A 22,210-nucleotide genomic window follows, 5' to 3' on the forward strand; every position below is an offset into this window, starting at 1 on the left:
CGAAAGTGACATTATTACCAGAAAATATTTTCTTCCTTCGATTATCCGTTGTCAAAATAATGATTTTTTGCTGTTTTCTCATAAAAATGAATAAACTGATTGCTCTTAGGGTAAAAGCGGGTGAGATGGCATACCTTTTTTGTTTTTGTCATATTTTTCAAAGTAAACCACATTTCATATTTCTAACAATGCAAAAATGTTCTATATTCAATATCCAACGTATTGTTTGTTTTACAGAATTTTATATTTAAAATTTGTATTTTTAAATTTATGTAGAAAAAAAGTTAAGAAAAAACCATCTCCCCCTATAGGGTGGGTGAGATGGCGCATGGGTTTAATTTAGGTTTCTATAGCCAAATTCATTGCACAAATGGTTGAACGATGTGAAGGAGTCAAGCACCAATGCATGCTGTATAATAGATTGCAAATAGTCGTATTTTTTATAAAATTTGAACTTGGCTGAATTACTTAAAAAAAAAAATTTTCTATTAGTGAATGCGCCATTTCCCCCGCAAAAAACTGCGCCATCTCACCTTTTTGCGCATAACTCATATTCGTAAGCACCCATAAAAAGCAGATAGAACTAGAGCTCAGATTTCACACGCAATGCATAACTTATACTCTCTTGTATGTATTGGTGTATCAAGGGCATCTAAGATCCCAACGACTCACAAAATATGGGAACAAAAAAAAAGGGCGAAAAAAAAATTCGAAAAAAATCATCACATGATTTGCTTTGAAATTTTTTTTTATTTTTTGTATCACAGATAAAGAAACGATTACTGGCTACTTCGATTTAAAATATTTAAAGAAAGCTAAAAATATTTTTCGTACATTTTTAGAGCAATAAATGTAAAAGATATTTAAAGTGCGCCATCTCACCCGCCGCGCCATATCACCCGCTTTTACCCTATCGAAATAGAGGATGTGAAATTTCTTGTAAAAAAACTTTTATCTATTAAGTGAGCGAAAACTTTGCTATTAAAGAGTAAACGGCAAAACTAAATGTTCGACTCGTAGAGCCAATTTTTCACTAGCTAATTTAGTCTAGACAAATTAGACATTCAACTTAAGAATAATTCGCATAGAGCTGAAAATTGGTACAGAGCATTTAAATGTCGAATAAAGTAAGATGTCAAAAGTCCCCAAAAGTCCCATGGGTGCATAAAAAGTTATTCAAGTTTAAATGTTGAAAATGCACACACGGGACTTTTGGTGATCGACATTTAAATGCTCTGTACCAATTTCAAGCCCTAATTTTAAATTAAATTAAAATTAAAGAGAACTGACTTTCATTGATGATAAATAAAATCAATGATAAAATATAAATAGTTTAAATTTGCTTGAATCAAAAGAAAAAATCAATCAACCTCAGATTTGCACTAAAGTATTCAAGTTTATTTGCGTCTTTTCGAATTAATTTCTTAAATTTTATGCAAAAAATTAAGAAACCCAAAATAGGTATGATTTGAATAAATTATTGGAAATAAGACAATTAAAAATAGAAAAAAATAATCATTTTTAAATTTTAAAGCCTACCAAGGTGTTCAATAAATTAGCAATCAAATACCAGTAGCTAAAGTCTAAAACGCAAAACTTGATTTTATGTGCGCAAAATCATAATAATTAAGGAAAAAAGATTTGGTTAGGTCACCTTAAGGCAAGGTCATTTAATCAGAATACAAAATGGGAAAGAATGATCAAAGAATGTTGTATTTTTTTTACGTCAAAGTTTCTTTTTTCTCACCTGATCTGGTCTCAATCCTGGCGGCACCCATGTATATTCCTCCAATGCACATCCACTATCATCATCCGACTGTGAATTCCTTTGAAAGTCTATCTGATGATTGTGGTGATAACTTTTGTAATTGCCTCTAAGTGGCGACGATGTTGCACTTAAGGGCAAATTTGGTGGCGGCGGCAAGCATCTTCTTTGCAGTGGTGGCAAAAAATGTCCCGACACTGATGTGGTCGTGCTGTTATTTGCGCCACTACTAAAACTACTACTGTCCAATGATCGCAAAAGTAGTTCAGGGTTATTGTCAGAGGCGGCAGCGATGACGGCCGCTGAACATTGTTGAGATTCTGGCTGAAGAAGTTGATCGTCGCAAAGTTGGAGTAGTGATGAAGGGGTATCTTCGTTTAGCCGATGAAGGTCTTGTTCGCTTTGTGTGTAAAAGACTGTTGATTCCATGGCATTTACTTTGGTTGTTGGGATAGAACTGGAAATTAAAAAAAAAAAAAAGGAGACACAGGAATTTTATAATTACTGTCTTGAAAAAGTAAAAAATAATTTGCATAATATGTAAATAAGTTAAATTAATGAGAGTGAATGTTTCTTGAGAAAAAAAAAATGATTTATTAAAGGAGGCAAATTTTTTTGTTTTGGTACAAAATTTATTCAAAAGATGGCAACAATCTTGAAATCTTTAACTGTCTCACTGTGGGCTAGAACGCTATTTTAGCAGGAATTAATTAAAAAGTCAACTTCTTCAAATATTGCTCATTTTAGTCTTATTCGATAGATAAATGGACTAGCTATAATTGTTCATTCAAAATTGAGGTCAAAGCATTCATTGGATACATAAAAACACAATCGAAAAGCAAGTTTTCGAAAAAAAAGCAAAAAAGTCCACTTTTTCCTCTATCCAGATATTCGTTTACTGAGTTTGTTTTAACGGATCGATTGTGAAAATTTTGCTAGTTTATCAATTAGTGATATATCCTAATATAGTATTTGCTATTAAATTGTAATTTTATTGAACTTTTGTTTATAAATTTTAAGGTAAAGTATGTTACTAGCACCGATTTCATATAAAACGAATGTTCCTAAGCTTTAAAAAAAAGGCACGCGTAGGCACACTCTAGAAATAATTTTAAAAAGTAGCTAGCCTATATGGCATTATGTTTTTATAAAACTACGTCCTACAAGCACAAACTTTTTTCGCTGTAACTCTGAAAGTATTGTGAGAAAAATGTTCAAAAAAACCACTTAAACGTGTTGAATGTTTTCAAATAACGGTTTTTTTTATTTGCATTAACATTTTACCTTCCCTATTTAGTAAAAACAACTTTTGTAAGCGTTCAATGACACCATTTTCGAGTTTGATGCGTTCAAACTTCAAAAAACTAATTTTTTTGTTTTTTATACCAATAATATCTGTTTTAAATTGGAAAACCTTATTTAACATAATATTTCGTTTATTTTTGTTGTTGGTCTTATCTTTAGTGTCTGTTGTATCATTATTATATCATTCGACATCATCTTAATGGCTTTAACTGCAACTTTAGATTATTTCGAGAATTTCTAATTAATTAATTAATTAATTCCAGCTAAAAAAGCGTTCTAGCCCACAGTGTGTCTCTTCAAAAAAGAACCACCCTTTCACCTAATTTTTTTTTTATCTAAACTTTTTATACTTGCTTTTTATCCCAAAATCAACGTTTTTACCAAATTTCATAAGGGTGGCCCATCATTTTAGTTTTCACTTAAAAAAAACACCCTTTTAACCATGATATTTTTATAGAGACTTTAGATTCTTGTTTCTAATATCAAATGTAAAATAAAAGCTTAATTTCAATAGGCTACCACTTTTTTTACTTACTATTTCCAACACAGCCACATTTTCTCTACACTTAAAAAAAATGTATAAACTTATTTTATTCGTGATTCCAATTTTATCCCAGTTTTTGTGACACTAATTCCGAATTTTATCATTTCTTAAAAAAAAAAACACCCTTTCACTCAAGATAATTTTGTAGACTCTGTTGATTTCTAGTTTTTATATCAGACATAACTTTTTCACCAAGTTTAAAAAATTAACAAAATGTCAGCTGTTATGACACCTTTTTCACACACAACTTAACCCATCAAAAAAAACACCCTTTCAACAAAAATATTTTTAAGAACTTTCTGAATCCTTTGTCCCTGCTTTATCCAATCGATTATAACCTGCTTTATCTAATCGGCTATAACTTTTCTTAGAGCAATCGTATTGACTTTATGTTTATGTCATTAGATTCAGCATCAAAAAATACCTTTAAAACGGGTGCCATATGCTGATGTTCCATGAACAATTTTGTTCACTATATTTTTTTTTACCTTCACTACGCAACACGCTTCTTATCCCAAAAGCAAACTTTTTGCCAAGTTTCATGAGTGTAACATTTTTTTAAAATTATAAATGCCTATTTTCCTTGTACTATCAGTTAACTTTTGGCGTTTTTCTTTAGAAGGTGTCATATTAAAGGGCGTTACATAGTATAAGCAAGGGACAGGCAAGCTGCTTCTAACGATACTTAATTTGTTAAATTTTGATCAGTGGTTTAGAAGTTAGAAGGGAACATACATGAACACAAACATTAAAACCAGTTAAATATGTATCTTTAACATAATTATTTTAACTTGATTATCTTTTCATAACTAGAGAAGAAGTAGCAAAATATAAACAAAATCCTCTTTAATATTTACAATAATAACTTCCAAAAATAATAAATTTTCTGCCAACATTCAATAAATAACACATTCCAACAGCCACTTAAAAACAGTATAGAGTATTGTATGGGCTTCAGATATCAAATTAATTGTCTTAAATCATCAGATTTTCATAGGTATAACCTACCGAATATCGTTTGTATGGTAATTTAATGTCATGTGAAGCTCAACTAAATTTACGTAATTAACATAACCTGAAGCAAAAGAAACAAAGCCTAATAAACCAAAAATCTATGCAAATCTTTTTTTAAACAAAAGCTCGTTATGTTATGACCCAAAGCATTTACCTTGATTTTGTTTCCTAAACAATATTTTTTGTTCAGTATCAGTCTCAAAGCATCTCAAAGCACTAAATCATAATTTTTTGAAGACCAAAAAATAAACCTAAGAAATCTTATACTTTCAATTTTGTTTGGTTTTCACTTTCATTCAGACCTTAACATTTCTATAGAGATCCAAACGAAAAAATAAAAGAAAATAAATGACCATTATTCCCATGCGACTTTTGATAGATTTGCATATATGACATTCCCCGAAATACAAAAAAAAAATATAAAAGAATTTCACTTTTCATTCAAACAAACACACATTTCAATTGGCCCCGGGAAGAAGTTGTGTGATATAAATTTCAAAAGTCTCAACTTCGGAAGGTCCGATTTGTATCGAGAGATGAATAATTCAGTAGCCATTGGGGAACTCTACTCGCAGATTCATCCAACGATGCGCTTGAGAGAAACAAACAGACAAAATGGAAAGTTAGAAAAAAAATGTATTTCATTTGGATGGTGGTGAATCTATGGAATTTATTTTATTTGGGGAGAATGCTGACTATCCTAAGGAAAATTCACGAAAGTATATATCTCGCCATGGTCCATAGATACTTTCACAAGTTTTTTTTTTTTATAGCACACTCATCTGCACATGTAGAACAAACACTAGCAAAAAAAATGGTGTGTTTACCGCAGAAGCATTTGCAAAACTTTTCCACATCTAAAATTAAGTTTTCCATGTGGTTATGGCCCAATTACGATGTTGTGGCTTATACGAATTGATGCGCCTTGCTTCTCTCCAATTTTATCCTTTCAGATACAAAGTTGCAATAAATCGATTTGATGGGTGGTGGTTTAGTGAGACTCAATCGAAACGATAGCTGTAATGAGTTTTTTTTCCACAGAAATTGGTCGCAAATCAAAAAATATAGATATACAATTTTTGCACAGTCCGCGCCAAATGGACTCCCATTCAAATTGTTTTGCTTTTCGTATAGTTTATTCGACAGAGAGATGATCGAGAATAACTGGTTGCATAAGGAAGCAAACTCACGGTATGATGCTATTGCAGCTACTTGTGCAGAAAATTCATCTTGTGTTGGCACGAGAATCTCAACTGGCCGCACTGAAGACAGAGGCGGATTAAATAAAACTAAGGTCCAAAACATATTTTTGAAATGAAGATTTTGGTGGCTCAAGTTTATTCAAAGATGAAAAATCTAAATTTCTGTAAGTTAAATATGAAAAAAAAAGTAAAAATTCATAAGTTAATAGGATATTATGACCTCTAAGTTGAAATTTATTTTAGGACAAAAATGAGGTCCTAAAGTTAATATGTTCAAATGTTCATTCTTATTCCAGGATTATAAAGCTTTTGGATTATGTTTCTTGTTTCTTGACACATTTTTTACTCCTATATTGAGTAATTACTTAGTGAAAATATTTTAATTATTAGTTCTTATTTCGGAGTTTTTTTTTTTAAGAACTTATTTTATAGTTTTGGACCTTACAAAATAATAGAATAGTATCAACAAATTTTCAGAGGTATTAAGCTCAACAGACACTTAAACAAAAATGGACCAGATTTTTCACATTACAAAAAACAATCTACAAATATTTAAGTAGGTACTTCAACACTTGGGACCCAATGTGATCTTTTTACTTCGACATTTCAACTGAGACCTCAAACATATTCAGGGCTAAACAATTCATTTTTAATCGAGGATTTTTTGAGCTAATTTATTTTTGTAATCTGATGACCCACTGAGAGTAAATCCATTCGTTTCTAAGGTATACAAAATTAGAATTAACAAGGTTTCAAAGATTTGATAAAATCTTGTGATGAACTGTTTTTATTCGAAAATATAATGAACACTTAAATTGAATTAAAATTAAAGTCTTTCACTTAGACACACGTTAAGATAAGGCAAAACAAAATATTTTATACCACTATTAATGTCCTACAAAGTTTCAAGAGGTTCTAACACCAAAGGCTCACTACTGCCCTTATGGCTAAAAACTTCATTTTCAGTGTCTAAGGATAAATATGTTAGTGATTGTACAAAATTTTTATTGGAACATTTTTGAGACCCTATTTGTTTAGGGTCTTGAAACCTTAGAACTAGGAAAAGTCAGTAAAATTTAACATAATATTAAAAAAGATGCCAAATCAATAGTTTCCCAGGTTCAAGAAAAATGTTTCTTAGAGGTCTTAAGTTCTATTGATTTGAATTTAAAATCTATAGACGTCTTTGGATTTCAAAATTAAGGTTATGGGCCCTAAAAACAAATGTTTTTCAAAATGTTTAATCTTTTTTCTCTCAAATTTTTGAGACCTTACAGAAACTAGATACCTTGTATATTAAATCCAACCCTGATAGACATTCTTCGTTTGCCTTACGCATCTTTATGGTGACTATGAGAGATCGTGTATCCGCATTGACGATGATGGCTTCATAGATACATTTTCGTGCTATAAGCGTCTAAGCAAAGCTATATTCCAAACGGACCTGTTCTTTATTTTCTATTGAGAGCAAAGAAGCAGAACGAAGAAATATTTTCCACTTCTATTTATGTATGCGAATCTAGAGAGAGGTTGCCCCACGATACTTAACTTAAGAACAAGATTCATTTGTGGATGGAGGATTATATATTTTCTCGCACTAAATCGAGTACACGAAATTTGTGTTCGTCGTCGCCATCGCCAACTCCATCTCTCGTTTACTGCTGTCGTCATCGTTGTTGTTGTGAAGACTTGAACCACCTGCTCCAATCTATACATACTAGCTTGACTACACTAAGTACCTAGTACCTTCTATAGCCATCAGACAAAGTTAATAGATGATGAAGAATAAGATTCATGATCTTTGAAGATGATTTAAAAGGGGGGTAATGTATTTCCTGTGCTCTGCATTGCGCCATGATGATTGGGGGGCATATGATTTCAATTGGTTTGGGCGCGCCTTCTTATTTTTTCGTTCCCAAAATGCATTAAGCATCAAGACCTCATTCCATAGTTTAGTTGGCTTAACTAGTTTCATTAAATATCGTGAGCTCACGAAATCATAGGCTCTCGCTTGGCCGTTTTTTTTTTTTTTTTTTTTTTTCAAAGCGACCAAACCCCATGTGAAACGAAAAATTTAATTAACTTTGATTAAAGTTCAATTGATAGTGGTGCTGTTGCGTTCAGTTTAATGGTTTTCACACTTTCACCGATGTTCGTGATAGATAAGCATCAATTTGAACGCGTTACGCGTACCTACTCGTATGTAAGTAGAAGTTTAGATAGAGTTTTGCGGACTTGAACATGATAAATGGTCTTTGGTTTGGCAGCTATAAGGTGGGCTTTGGAATAGTTTTGCCTTTTTAATTTATTTTAATGTGGGATTATGCGTACCTGTATTAACAGTTAACTATATAATAATCTTACGCATTGATGCTCGTACCTGCTCTTATGGCAACTGGTCTAAAAGTATGGTGAAACATCTCTTTAAGGAGATAATCTATAATGCAGAATAATAGAATGCAGAATTTTAAGGAATCAGGAGCTGGATTCTAGAAAAACTTTTATAAATTATAGTAGTTTAATAATATGTTGGGATCTAAAATGAGATATTGCGACTTAACAACAAAAATATAACTTCTTCACGGGCAGTTATTTTGGTACTTATTGTAATAATGGTCAAAGAAGTTAAAAAGGCATGTAAAAAATGCAAAACCGAATCAGGTCTAGAATAACAAAGCCGCTAGACAAGGGAGGCAAAATTAATTTTCTTCAATCTATTATTTTCTGATCTACACAGGTAATATCTTGGACCTTTTGAAGAAGTTGCTCCCGTCTTAGTACAAGTAAAATAGTCCATAAAATCAACATATACAAACAAAATTGTTACACTCATGAAAAAGTTTGCTTTTGGGATGAGAACCAAGTACATAAAAGGTCTTTAGAAAAATGTTAGGTGAAAGGGTGTTTTTTTTTTCGAAAATACAGTAAAATCTGTAATTGCTCCCAAAAAGCCAATGATTCATTTTATTTTTGGTTTTGATGACAAATAGAACGTTTATACTTGAGTTCTTAGACTTTTTAGACCATTTACAGATTTTACTGTCTTTTTTTAGAAAAAACACCCTTTCACCAAAATTGTTTTTATAAAAACTATTTATTCTTGCTTTCTATCCCTTCTCATTTTTATTTTCACTTCAAAAAAATACCCTTTAACCATAACATTCTTAAAGACTCTTTAGATTCTTGTTTCCTATCTCAAAAGTAACACACAAAATTTTAGAATTTCAATTGGGTACCACTAGTATTGCTCTAGTAATACATACTTTTTTCAAATATACCCATATTTTCTCTACATCTAAAAAACACATCACATGAAAAAAATGTATAGATTTATTTTATTCGTAATTCATATTAGAAAGACAACATTTTTAATAAATTTCCTAAGGGTAACTTTTATACCATTGATTTTATCGGACTTATCGCGGATTTTCCTTATTTCCAACAAAAAAACACCCTTTCACCTAAAATATTTGTACAGACTGCTTAGATTCTTGGTTTCTGTTTCAAATGAAACATATGTACAGATTTTCGTTGGTGCAACATTTTTGTCCCACTTTTTGTGGTATTAATTCCGAATTTCATCATTTAAAAAAAAAAAAAAACACCCTTTCACTCAAGATAATTTTGTAGACTTTTTAGATTCTTAACTCTTATAAGAATCGAAACTTTTTCACTAACTTTAAAATATTAATAAAATTTATGTCAGCTGTTACAATATCTTTCTCACACATAACTCCACCCATCGAAAAAACACCCTTTCAATAAAAACATTTTTAGAAATTTTATGAATCCTTTGTCACTGCTTTAGGTATCTAAAACCTTCATCCCGAATTTCATCAGTGCAGCATGTTTTTCACATGGATTTTGGTTATATTTTACATGTTGAGGTAAAAAAACAAGCACCCTTGTTTTTAATCGGCTATAACTTTTCTCAGAGCAATTTTATTGACTTTATTTCTTTGTTATTAGATTTAGCATCAAAACGTACCTTAAAAACATGTGTCATATAATTATATTCCATAAACAATGTTTTTACTATATTTTAGACCTTCACCCCCTCTCTCCTGTCCTCGAAAAAAAATAGACTTTTTTGATACTTGGTTCTTATCCCAAGAGCAAACTTTTTGCCAAGTTTCATGAGTGTAACAATTTTTTTTTTGTAGGTATTTGTTGATTTTGTGTTCTATTTTACCTGTACTATTGAGTTGCCAAGTGTGAAAATTAAACAAGTTAAGAAATGATAGCTTAATCCTCTCTTGTCTTGAATTAACATGCTGATTAGCGGCTTTAAATTCTATTTTATTGACAAAAATCAAGTTAAAAAAAAAAAAAACTTATACATTTTTTTCAAACTTCTCACATTTCAATCTACAGAGGAAGTTCAGTTCCGGTATCAGCCAACAATTAAACAATTGTAATTGCTTACTTTCTCACCATTTCAAACTTCCTAAATCAACTAAATGTGAAAAAGGTGTAAAACCATAATGCGAAAAAGTGCGTACCTCATAGCTATGCAAAATGATTTTTTATTTCTTGATTCAAGAAATCTACCTTAATGGTCATTTCATTAAAAGACGTCTCATTAAGACATACCTCGGCCTGACAAAATAATGAATTCAACTAGCAATTATGAGTTCCACTGAGGGTAATTAAACTTATCTCCCTTTAGAACTTTTACTTCTGGTTTTACTGCCGGCCGCTTAAAATGATGACTCTTATGATTAAACCAAGTTCTTAAGCATCTTTTCAAATGATAGTATAGGAGTTAGTGTTGCTTATTTAATATCTTGTGATAATCGCTTATATATCGTCGAGGTATTCGAAACTTAAATTAATGATTTAGGATAAGCTTAAAACTGGTTAAATTTGTCATATACTTTAGACATTTTGAACCTTTTTTTATTGCAACGTTTTCTCTCTACCTAAGTCGTGTTTATTTAAATTTTAACCTGGTTAACATGTTCTTTTACATGCGACAAATATCTTTTCAAGGCAAACTGATGAAGGCAAGTTTATTTGAAAAAAAAATTCTAACCAGAAATATGTGATAACAAGTCCCAGCGCCATCTGCAATAATGCAAAAGCATATCATAACCTAACCTAAACGATGCAGAAGAGTGGTTGGAAAGGCGCCCTGGAATGCAAAAGGGGGCGGCTTCAAATCAAACACATAGGAGTGTTTGAGAATCTTCAGCGGTGTGTCTTGTTCATGCCTCCAACCGTCACCACCTTGAAAGCAATGTCTCCATGCCACATTGAAACGCTTCCAATTCATTAGAACGAACAAAAACATTACATTGCGCACCATTCTAAAAAACTAAAAAAAAAAAAAATACTAAACTTCATGCATAGATGGCAGCACCATCATTGCGTGGCTGAATATTTTAAGCCCGACTTGAATGCATTTCACCATTAATTACGTATAGCCTGGCATCAAAAACGGAAGATGTGTGTGCTGCGCAGACGCATTGATGAGGTTTCTAAAAGGTGCCCCTTTGGAAAATTGAAAAATCTGGATAAGAAATTCAAAACACAAAAAATAAAACAACGTTAGGAAGTTTGTTCAACTAACTGTCCATTAGACATCCACCACCTGGAATATGAGAAGCCACGAAGCCTTTTTTTTATATTCGTAAGGCTTTCGTTTAAACTCATGCATGGTCTTGGTTATGGTCTGTTGGCTGCTGATGTTGAATCAGTTGTTGTTGTTGGGTGATCGCCTTGAAGCACTTTTCTTTTGGTGTGGTAGAAATTATATCACGTGGACGCCATCGCCATCGCTTCATCTCACGGTGGATGAGCGCGGTGAACAATTTGCAATCTGCACAGATCATTGATCATGTTTAATTTCAGGTAAGTAATGCCAGGAGAGTGCAGAGCAGAGGATAACGATCGGTTTATAAATTGCTCCATGTCGTGATTAAAAATAGAAGCACTAGTTTTGGTGGTTATGTAGCTATCTAGCTGATGGGCAGCACAGGGCTTATACATTCCTAGAGGCAGCATCAGGCAGCTCTACTCTAGGTTGAATATGATGGAAGTCTTTAATTTAAACGGGAATGTGTGTAATTTGGTTTGATGATTAGGATGTTCCTTTAAACTATAGGTTAGATGGTGTTGGTAGTTGTATAGTTCATATAATATTCTAGACCAATCTTATTAAGTTTAGTCTTTATTATTTTTGTTTTTTCTTCTTTTTTTGTTGAAAATTTTAATTTGAAAGATAAATGTTTTTAAAAAATGTTAAAGAAACGTGGAAGGGCGTGTTCAAATGTTATCACATTTTTGAAAAAGATATTTTCAAACCTTTTAACCACCCAATATTATCCGTGTTGGTAAGAGAACGAAGAGTAATTATATGACTTTAGAAATAGCTATTGATTTTTTAATTGAAATAATTGTTGTTATTATTTTCAAATTGATTTTTTGAGGTTCACTGGTCATTATTGAGACCATTTTACTTTATAAAGTGCAATTAAAAAAAATCAATCAGGATCAATACCTTTAAAGAAATATATAAGGGTTTTTTTAGAACAAAAATTAAAGTCACTAGGCACATGGATAAATAACGCTTAAAGACTAGAAAGAAGTTGAAAATAAAAACTTGTAAAAAACTCAAAGCTAAACTAAATATATTAAAAATAAAAGTATGAATTTTTAAAAAAATTCTCCTATTGTTAGAAGATAAATTCTTGGGCAGTAAATTGCTTGGAAAAAAAAATAACAGAGCCGTTTATAAAGATAAATTATTGTTCCCAGATGTCATTAAACTAGAAAAGTTAAAAAATCCGTTTAAAAGCCGGTTTACGGACGATGATTTTACGTGATAACGTCGTCAGAAAACAGGTTGTGTGCTTTTGTTTAAAATGAGTCAATTGAAGCGTTTACTTTTTTCAAACAATCATATTTTACAAGAAAAAGTTAAAAAAAAATTACCTTTTTTATTTTCTCATTACCTATATTATTTTTTTTATTTTAAAAGCTTACAAAAAAATTATGGAATTTAAAAGCCAAGTATTTCTTCTCAAGAATAAAACCATTTTTAAATTTCTACATTGCACAAAAAGTATAAAAATAATTTATTGAAAACAATCCTTTTTTTTAAAAAAAGCAAAAAAAAACATGAATTTTTATCTTCTCACATCATTAATTCTATTTTTTTTCCCTAACAACCTATAAAAAATTTTATACCATCTCAAAGTTTATTGTCTTAGCTCAAAATATATAATATATCGATCAGGTCTATGAGACATCATCAAAAAATTTTTTTGAACTCGATCAAATTTCATTAAAAAAGCAAATGGAATCAATCACGCTATGGAATCAATTTTTTTGTTTGACAACCTATAAAAAATTGTATATCATGTGAAAGCTTATTATTTCACCTTTCATATGACGTATCAATCTCATTTCAAAGATGCCTACAAGAGAAGTTAGAATTTTTTAAAGTCAACCATGTCGAATATCCAGACTGAGATTACAGTACTTCCCACACTGGTGGCTGTTCGGGGGGCAAAAGATCACCACTGGTGTTTTGAGGTTTTTCGCAAGTTTCTTGATTTAACATTGTGTAGCTTGAAGTTAGTCTACCGTTATGTTATATGTGTGATATATCAAATGAAAGGTAATTGTATCAGGATGCTTAATAAAATTTCTATCTGCTCTTGGTCAAAAGTTATAACCTGTTGAATTCTAAAATTTTATTTTACCGTTACCTCAAAATTGTGTTTACGAAAATGATTGAAACTTCATATAGTCGTAGTCATGGTCTATCATTACTCCATATACTTTATTCCTGTATCTATTAAAGAAAAAAAGATAAAAATAAAAAACGATGAAAAACGGTAAAAAAACGTGTTTTTTTTAAACTTGTTTCTTCCGTTATTCAGTCAAAACTAAACGATTCCAAGTTTTTGCACATGTATGCATAAGGCCAAAACCTACATGTCCTATAAGTTTGAGATTTTTTGAACTCTCAAAAAAAAAGCTAAAAATCAAAAATTACCCAAAAATACCCCTAAAAAACAAGGTGTTTTTCAAAAATTCATATTTCGAAAAGCAGAGTTTTGGAAAAAAATCCGTATCAGACGCCTAATTTTTTTTCCCTCATATTTCACCTGGCATCTTTAGAATTGTCACAAAAAAAATTCCCTTTATCCAAAATCATCATTTTGTCATAGCCCCAACACGTGTATAACGTTCAAACAAAACGTTATAGCTTAGTTTCAAAATTTTTTAGAATTTTTTCTTAAATGCAGTTATTCTTAAATTAATCTCATCTATCTATAGCAAAAAAATCAATTCTTTACGACTTCGCGTTTAGATTTTAGCCCAAATTTCATCTTTCCGTTCTACCCCTGTTTACCCTATTAAATGAAGGAATTTTTAAAAATCCTTCATTTGGATTAAGCTTTAGGTTATTATCTTTCAAATAAGCTATAGAAGATTTTTGTATTTCTAATAGTTTATTTTTAATTTTTAATTGAAATTTTTTGCCGCACTGCGAAAGTGCGAGAGTGTAACGTTAGAAAATGGCGTCACTTTTTTGTAGTGGCTGCCATGGTTCATCGATTTATAAGACGTTATCACGTCAAAAAGCTTTTAATCCTTTTATTTGACCGGATAAAAGGAGGTTCAATTGTTATTTTTGAATTTTTTTTTTGGTATAATAAGAGAATTACTTCTGCTTTTCTATCATTAAAAAAAATGTCCACCATTTTGAAAAATAGTGTTGTGTCTGTTGGTATGACTACAAACTCCTTTTAAATAAAACTTAAATGAAAATAATATATCTTTAAAATTATAATTTCATTTTCTCTTAACTGCGGAATATAATTATAATTTAAAAAAAATAAAGTTTGCTGCTCAGCTCTTTTGTTTAAATCGGGCTCGATTGAAAGCAACAATATTTTCAAGTTTAAATCATTGACATGAATATAACAACAGAGCAGGATTAAAATAATAATGATTTCATGTATATAAACCCGAGGTAGCAAATTCCATTTTCGTCGCACTCATTCAAATGTTCCAAATGCAACGAATTGTCGAATTTGGAAAATTCATCACATTTATTTTATAAAAGTGATTTCTTTTGATTTAAAAAAAAATTATTGGAGAATCATTTGCTTTCAGTTTTTAAAATAATATTGGTTTCTGTTTATTGAATTCAAGTTCCTCAAAGATAATGCAGTGCGTGCCACAACTTTAAATGCAAAATCACACTTTTTTTTACGGATCGAATGACATTAAAAACAAGTAAATATTTTCTTAAACTCCCGTTTTCTCATATACCGTAATTATATACATATTTTCATTTCTTCAATCTTCGCATACCTCTACTAAATAATTTTTCATCGTTCATCAAGTTTTCTATCTAAATCTCTGTAATTGAATAATAATTGATATCCAAGCTGGCAATTATTTAATGCAGATAAATAATTAAATTTAAGTCAACCGTAAAGTTGCTTGTCTTATAAAATAAATTTTACGTTGATTGATTTCATTGGAAATTATATGAAAAATTGCCGCAGTTATAAATCGATATATTATCGTGTCAAAATTCCATCTCATCAAATTGTCAGTAAAATGTTTGTTTATTATACAAAAATGTTTTGCTTTCCCCTGGATCATTTATCAATTTGTAATTGACTTTCAATATAAAATAGTTTTCGATGTTTAAATGTAGAAAAGTTAGCGACCTTTCTTTCTCCTATTTTTTCTTTTGTCTGTATTAGTGAAGATGTAAATTCTTTAAAAATCTAATTTGTAGAAAAAAGATTAATTTTAAATCCATTCACTGGCACATATTATTGAAAATTTTAATTTATTCATTATGTAAAACTAGTTTCACACTGGGAGACCTCTGGGACACAAAATGATGGAATCAATGAAGTAGTTCCACAATCGGAACGATGCATATACGAAGTATTATTCTAACATCGATGAAACACAATATATGACGTAATTTGATAGTTTTCTTCAGTTTTATTGTGATGAGTTTAGATGATGTTCTATGTTCATATGTCACAAAAATAGTGTAAATTAAGGAAAATACATTTTTTATTGTTATTCGATCTTAAAGAATTATAGTTTTACGATCATGGTTTCTCTGGTGGTGACCATTAAGATTATAAAGAAAATTTGATTTTTCTTAATTTTTATTTTATAGTTTTATAAAAGATGGCTACTTTTAACATATTAAGGTTTTTGTAAACTTAAATAAGGGAAGGGCTTAAGAAATGCTTGGGAAAAGTTAACCTTTTGAAAAATCTCTTTTCAAAAAGAGAATATATCCAACTAATTATGTAAAACACCTAGTTTACACCATTTTATTACCGAATTCCTTTCAACAAAAAAAAATCTATAATTAACAAAAACATCGATATCTGCTTCTAAACCAGAATTTTTTTAGTCAGCAAGATTAACTTCAAGAAGAGTTTATGTGATTGTGTTGGAGTTAAGTGTATAAGTAATAGGTACTATATTATCTAACCTTTACGGCCATATTATTCACTAGTTTAAAAAATACATCTGGATGTAAAATTGTCAAATGTCAAAAATAAATCCAAATCGAAAAAAGTTATCCCGATTTTAACTATAAAAATAGGTAAAAATGATTATTTTTTTCTCTGTGTGATAGTGAACATTATGGATTTGGATTTATTTTTGACATTTCAATTTCTTTATATCCAGATGTATTTTTTAAACTAGTGAATAATATGGCCGTTAATTATCCTAATCTTAAACAAAACACGAGTAAAATGTCTAAAATAAAAAATTGGTTTTCTTTGAAGATTTCTTGAAAATTGAAAGATCAAGGCAACTTGACCACGGTGTGAAAATGTCAACTATAATTGGAAGTCTCTTAAAACTGAAAATGCTTTTAAATGAATTTAGATAGTGGTAAAAGATGCATTTTGAAAAAAATTTTTTGTTTGAAAATCATTATTAACGGTACCTACTTACCATAGAGCTCTTTTTTCAAACCTGATTTTCGGGCAAACTGGTGTTTGTATTTCAAAGAAATTTTGTATACAAAAGGACTAATATAATTTTAATATATGTAGATCAGAAATAAAATTTAAAAAAAAATTATTTTTGGATTTTTTTTTTTTTTTTTGAAAAATAAAATTTTCGAAAACGGGAAATTGAATTTTTTTGAAATTTTGGTTTTAGATGATGATTAGTGATTTCAACAAAATGCCATACCAATTTTATTTTAAAACTTTATTTGCAAAAAAATGATTTATAAAAAATTAGTTTTTTTAAAAAACGGCTCTAACGATTTTGAATTTTTTTCTAAAAATGCATCCAAATGTATCAAATAAAACAACACACTTGTTTTAGATTGAAATTTAACTTCAGGTCTTGTTTTATTGCTTTGAAAAACGAATTTTATGTTTTCTTTTTTTTTAATTTTTTTATTTGTTTTTATATCCCTACATTTTCCAAATTTCTATATAAAAAGTCTTAAAAATTTAAGCAACTTGAACTCTAAGAGCAAGTTCGTGCGATACAGTCTTTCATTTAATTTTTTATAATATTTTAGTTTTGTAGCCCAATTTTAGAGAATTTTAGTCAAAACTAATTTTACAAATTTTATAACCAGCCAATTTTTATAAACAATTTAATTTTCTATAAAATTATTTAGCTAGTCTTTTTTGTCGTTTGGAGTAGTGTTTTTTAACGATTTACATTTTGGCTAGGTGTGTTGGGATGATCTCGTAATCTTTGCACGATTTAGGAAGTTAAGAAAATTGTCTTTGAACTATTTAAATACTTGGACTTGGCTTTGGAGTTAAATTCAAAAAACTGAAGAGCGCCGTTTTTAATTAAGTAAAATGTCAAAAGTCCCCAAAAATCTCATGTATATATAAAAAAAGTTATTCAAGGTTAAATTTCAAAAATGATGGTTATTAATATTAATCTTAATGCAGATTGAGGAGTGATTCTTTAAAAACGGATATTTGTAACAGTTTTTGTCATTTTTCAGACAATCAAAAATCCAAAATTGCAATTTTTCATACGATTTACAGTTGTCACCGTTTTTTTCGAAGCCCGATTTGTGAGAATAATTTTCTGTTTTCATTGAACTTGGACTTGGTGAAAAGTGTTTATATCCCCTTTCAAAAAATTCACTCCTCAATTATTTTTGGATTTGCACTTTTGTACGTCAATTTTATCTGGAATATTAGGATAAACTAAATATACTAGTTTGAAAAATGTCCACATTTCCTTTTAAAAAAACCAACAAATAGGTTTAACTTTATCTGCTTGAATAGAAAAAAAAAAAAAAACTAAAAATTCCACTAAAATGATATAAAACAGAAATATTTCCCATGCAAAACAATTCACGCTTCAGAGATTGGAGTTCTTAAGGATTCCCCAACGTCAATTTCTATCAATAAACCAAAAAAACATTTAAAAAAGCGCTCTGCTTTGGTAAATACTTTATGGCTGCATAATTTTTAATTTTATTCACAAAATCAACATTAACTCAAATGTACATCTATACTATGCACATACCTACCAAGTTGCATTTACATAATAATTCCTGCATACAAACATACCTCCATTAAGGAATTTTATTAAATTTATACCCACCAAGAGCAGAGGTATGAGATGGTAACCATTGCGCACCGCGAACATTATGCATTCTTAAAGCCGTCAGTTTTGCCTTACCTCCTAATAGCCATTGGTCGAATCGATTATAAAACATTGAAGAGCCAAGGATGACTTTAATGATGACCTCAGCCCAGAAATCTCTCGAGAGAGGCTTGATGTAATTAATTATTTGCCGACATCTTAAGAAGCTTAGCATAAAACCTGTTAATAACCGTGGAGGCTGGAGATCTTAACGTAATATTTGAATTTAATTGAGCATCTTAGCCACTGGATGGCACTAATTTGTTTCTCACACACAGAGAGGCACAGAGAAAGAGAGATACCGCGCCAAAGGAGGTTTTAAGTTGAGAAAATTGTTTTCTCGACATAATCTTATAACGATGCTTATCGTCGTGTTATGTTTTTCTTACGTCTTTTTAGTTTTTTTTTTTCTTTTTCATTTTTTTTTGTTGGTCTTTGCATCAACCTACAAGATGAAAATTGTTTGAGATGAATAAAAAAGATATGTATGTCTTTTAGATATAAGGAACGTTATTTCACCTTTTCACCAGAAACTTTTTTTTTTTTGCTTTCTTTTATTTTTTTTTTTTTTTCTGAAGATGGTCTGTCTACCTACAAACAATAATTATTGTGTTGGGTATTTTAGTGAGAAAATACTTAAATTTTAAATATGCACAAACAGTCGCTAAAGATTTTTTAATAGGCTAGTTAAAATAGTTTTGGAGAAAAATCGTTTAAGCTTAGCTAAATTCTTTTAGCGAAGTTGAAACAAATATAAATTTTATAAAGAAGTTTACAGCCACAAATAGACCAAGAGCGGAATTCATAGTAGTTGAATAAATTGAGATTTTTCTCAACGAAAGCATTCGCTCAAGTGAATTCTTTATTTATAGCAAAAATTGGGCGGCCACTTGATTAGAGTAGAATCTTGACTTAAGGAAATTAAGATCACAATGAAATTTTACTGATTTGAGTAAACTGTCATCTAAAAATATAAATATTTTTTAATATTTTTTATAAATTAGCCGACTCACATTAATTGGAAAACTCGCGATTATTTGCCTCCCGAAAACCATCTAAGGCTGCGATTTAAACCTGCCATACTTTTAAATTCGTTAAAAGAACGAAGAACGGCTATAGAACTATAGAAAAAAAAAAGAACTGGTCTCGGTCTATAAGAAACCTCAGTCAAAATGCAATATCGAAAAGATTCGAAAAGAATGCGAACTTTAAGATCGATAGACCTTTAACACTTTACTGCATACAAAGCCAAATATGGTTCTGTCTGTTTGTATACTCTTTTCTCTTCTCTGTCACAAAAAATGGTCAAGATTCAATGCGAACCTCTTCTTTGTATTTCTGAGAATCCATAGAGATAGTTTTTTCGTGTGTCCGACAGCAAATAATGGCGGAATTTATGATCACATTGAAATCAAAAGTGTAGAATATATTCATACTTGAAGTGTTAAAAATATATTTTTTAACAATTGTCTAATTGTGTATGCTATGAACAAACTTTTATTGAAAAAAATTATTGGCTTAGTATTGGGAGGACAAAAAGTACGAAAGCTATATTTGGCTTCGAAGCCTTAGAAAGTGTTGGTGAAAAAAAAAGTAGATTTCGTAATTTTCAGTTTCCTCAAAAACTAAAAAATATTTTTACTTCTAGTTTTCTGTGTTTGACTAAAAATATATAAGAAAATTAAGAATTGGAAAAAAAATTAGTACTTAAATTTTTTGGAATAAAAACTGTTTGAACTTTTTTAAAATTTTTTTTTTTTCAAAATTTTGTGTTTGAAATTTTTTGTTTCAAAAACTATTCATCAAAAAACATTTATTTAAAAACCAGAAAATAGTATAACTTTTTACCTTTAAAAAAAGCTATCGTTTAGTTTTGTAAGTGTTGTCGTTGTGTTTAAATAATTTTTTTTTTTGATTTAAGGTCGATTTCTTAGTTTTAAATTTTTTTCACATTCAAGTGCTTGGCAGACCGTTTTTGCCTCGGCTGACTAGATTTTTTTTCTGCAGTAACATACCTGGGGATGTCCTTAAACATATTCCATATGACTGAATACTAAGCAATGTTTGTAATTTTTTACACCTTTTTATGACAAATTTTACACATGTTCGCCACACTTACGGACAGACAGACCAGCGGTTTGTTATATAACTCGTCGAAGACTATAATGTGGTATGACTCTGAATACTAAGCAATTACCTACAAACTTTAGGTCGCTGGCTCTCGGTCTAATTGTTGTTTTGCTTGGAAGCTATGTTTTACTTCAGAAATGGAGCCCCTTCGCTTTTAGAGACATTTTTCTCATGTTAACCCGATTTAAAGCGGCGTAACCACAAACATTTTAGGGGGAGGGGGGCTCACCTGTAATATTTTTCAATCACTTTATTACTTATTAGTTTTTGTAAGATCTGAAAGTGGGTGCAAATGTTGTAGTAAGACTTAAATCGACTTTGGAAAAACTGTGAACCAGAAAATATAATATATAAGGGTAATTCCATGAAAAAGTGGACACGAATTTTGAACAAATTATGCAGTTTTTTTTACTTTTTGTAATAGCAAATTACTATTTACAAACGGTAACACTTTATGCAAGTTGCAAGAAAAGATTCTTTGTTGTATTCCCTTATGGATAGAAATTAAATTCAAGGAGAATAAATAATCTTAAAGCATTTTTAAAGCATAAGCTGCCAACTACAGAAGAATTTCACATGAAAATTACGGAAAAACAAGCCCACAGAAAATTGGATGAATCTAATAGTGACCATGAAAATATGCCCTCGTGATTGTTAAAATAAATTAACATTTAAGCAAGCTTCGTTACACAATATTCGATTTAAAAAAAACTTGAGTGGAAATGCATCTTTTCTTTACATTTGGAACCACAAATCGTAGGTAACATGAGTTACCAAAATAATGTAGCGTGAGTTACCTAAACATATTAAAATTTTTCCTCGAAATATCGAATAAATGTTTGGTTTTGTCACTAATATTAAAAGTTTGTAATTTTTTATGTATGGAATCTTCATTTAAAACAAATTAAGATTCTTAATTTCGCAGAAAAACTTCATACTGTGGGACTCTTAAATCTCGTGTCCGATTTTTGTAACGTGAGTTACCATCATACTTTTATTTATCCCAAGCAAATACTAAAATTAAAGAAAAATTTTTTTGTTAATTATGAAAGTAATAGTTATGCTCCGTTCATGGATAGTTAATTCGTATCAATTTATATTAAAATTAATAAAAAATAAAATTATTTATTTATCTGAAATTTTTGTGAATGTAACGTGAGTTACCATGGAATTGCCCATAAGGGAAATAAATAAACTGCTTTTCTCGGTTCCATGGTTTAAAATGAGACATATTTGAATTAATTCTTAACGTTTTGTAATACAATGTACCTATTTATTTTACTTTATTTTGTTTTTAAATGATAAATATTAATCTTTGAATATTTTTTCGTGTATTCTTTACATAAAGTGAATAAATAAAATTGGTAAAATTTCTTACCCCTTAATCCATACGAAAACAAATTTGACTTATAAACTAATTTTTTAAACAAATAAATTTTTAAAAATTTTTTTTCAATGAAAAGCGTTTTGAAACAACCCAAAGAACCCATGTAAAGCATTTTTTAATTTTTTTTCCGCTAATATTAATGCATGCGGTAGAGGGTTAATTCCCTAGATTTAAGGAACTATAGCATTGAAATTTAGCCGTGACCAAATATCTTGCCA

At 29.9% G+C, this 22,210-nt stretch overlaps 1 protein-coding gene across 2 annotated transcripts in view; it reads right to left on the minus strand.

Annotated features, from left to right (window-relative positions):
* The window catches only part of LOC129921209 (protein espinas), a 63,521-nt gene that overhangs the window by 21,267 nt on the left and 20,044 nt on the right, over positions 1–22,210 (minus strand). For both annotated transcript variants that reach the window (XM_056002945.1, XM_056002944.1), the window contains exon 2: positions 1,748–2,222. In XM_056002945.1, coding sequence (XP_055858920.1) covers positions 1,748–2,194 — 447 coding nt within the window. In that variant the 5' untranslated portion in view covers positions 2,195–2,222. The remainder of the gene's footprint in view (positions 1–1,747; positions 2,223–22,210) is intronic.

This window comes from Episyrphus balteatus, chromosome 1, assembly GCF_945859705.1.
Source record: "Episyrphus balteatus chromosome 1, idEpiBalt1.1, whole genome shotgun sequence".
Lineage (NCBI taxonomy): Eukaryota > Metazoa > Arthropoda > Insecta > Diptera > Syrphidae > Episyrphus > Episyrphus balteatus.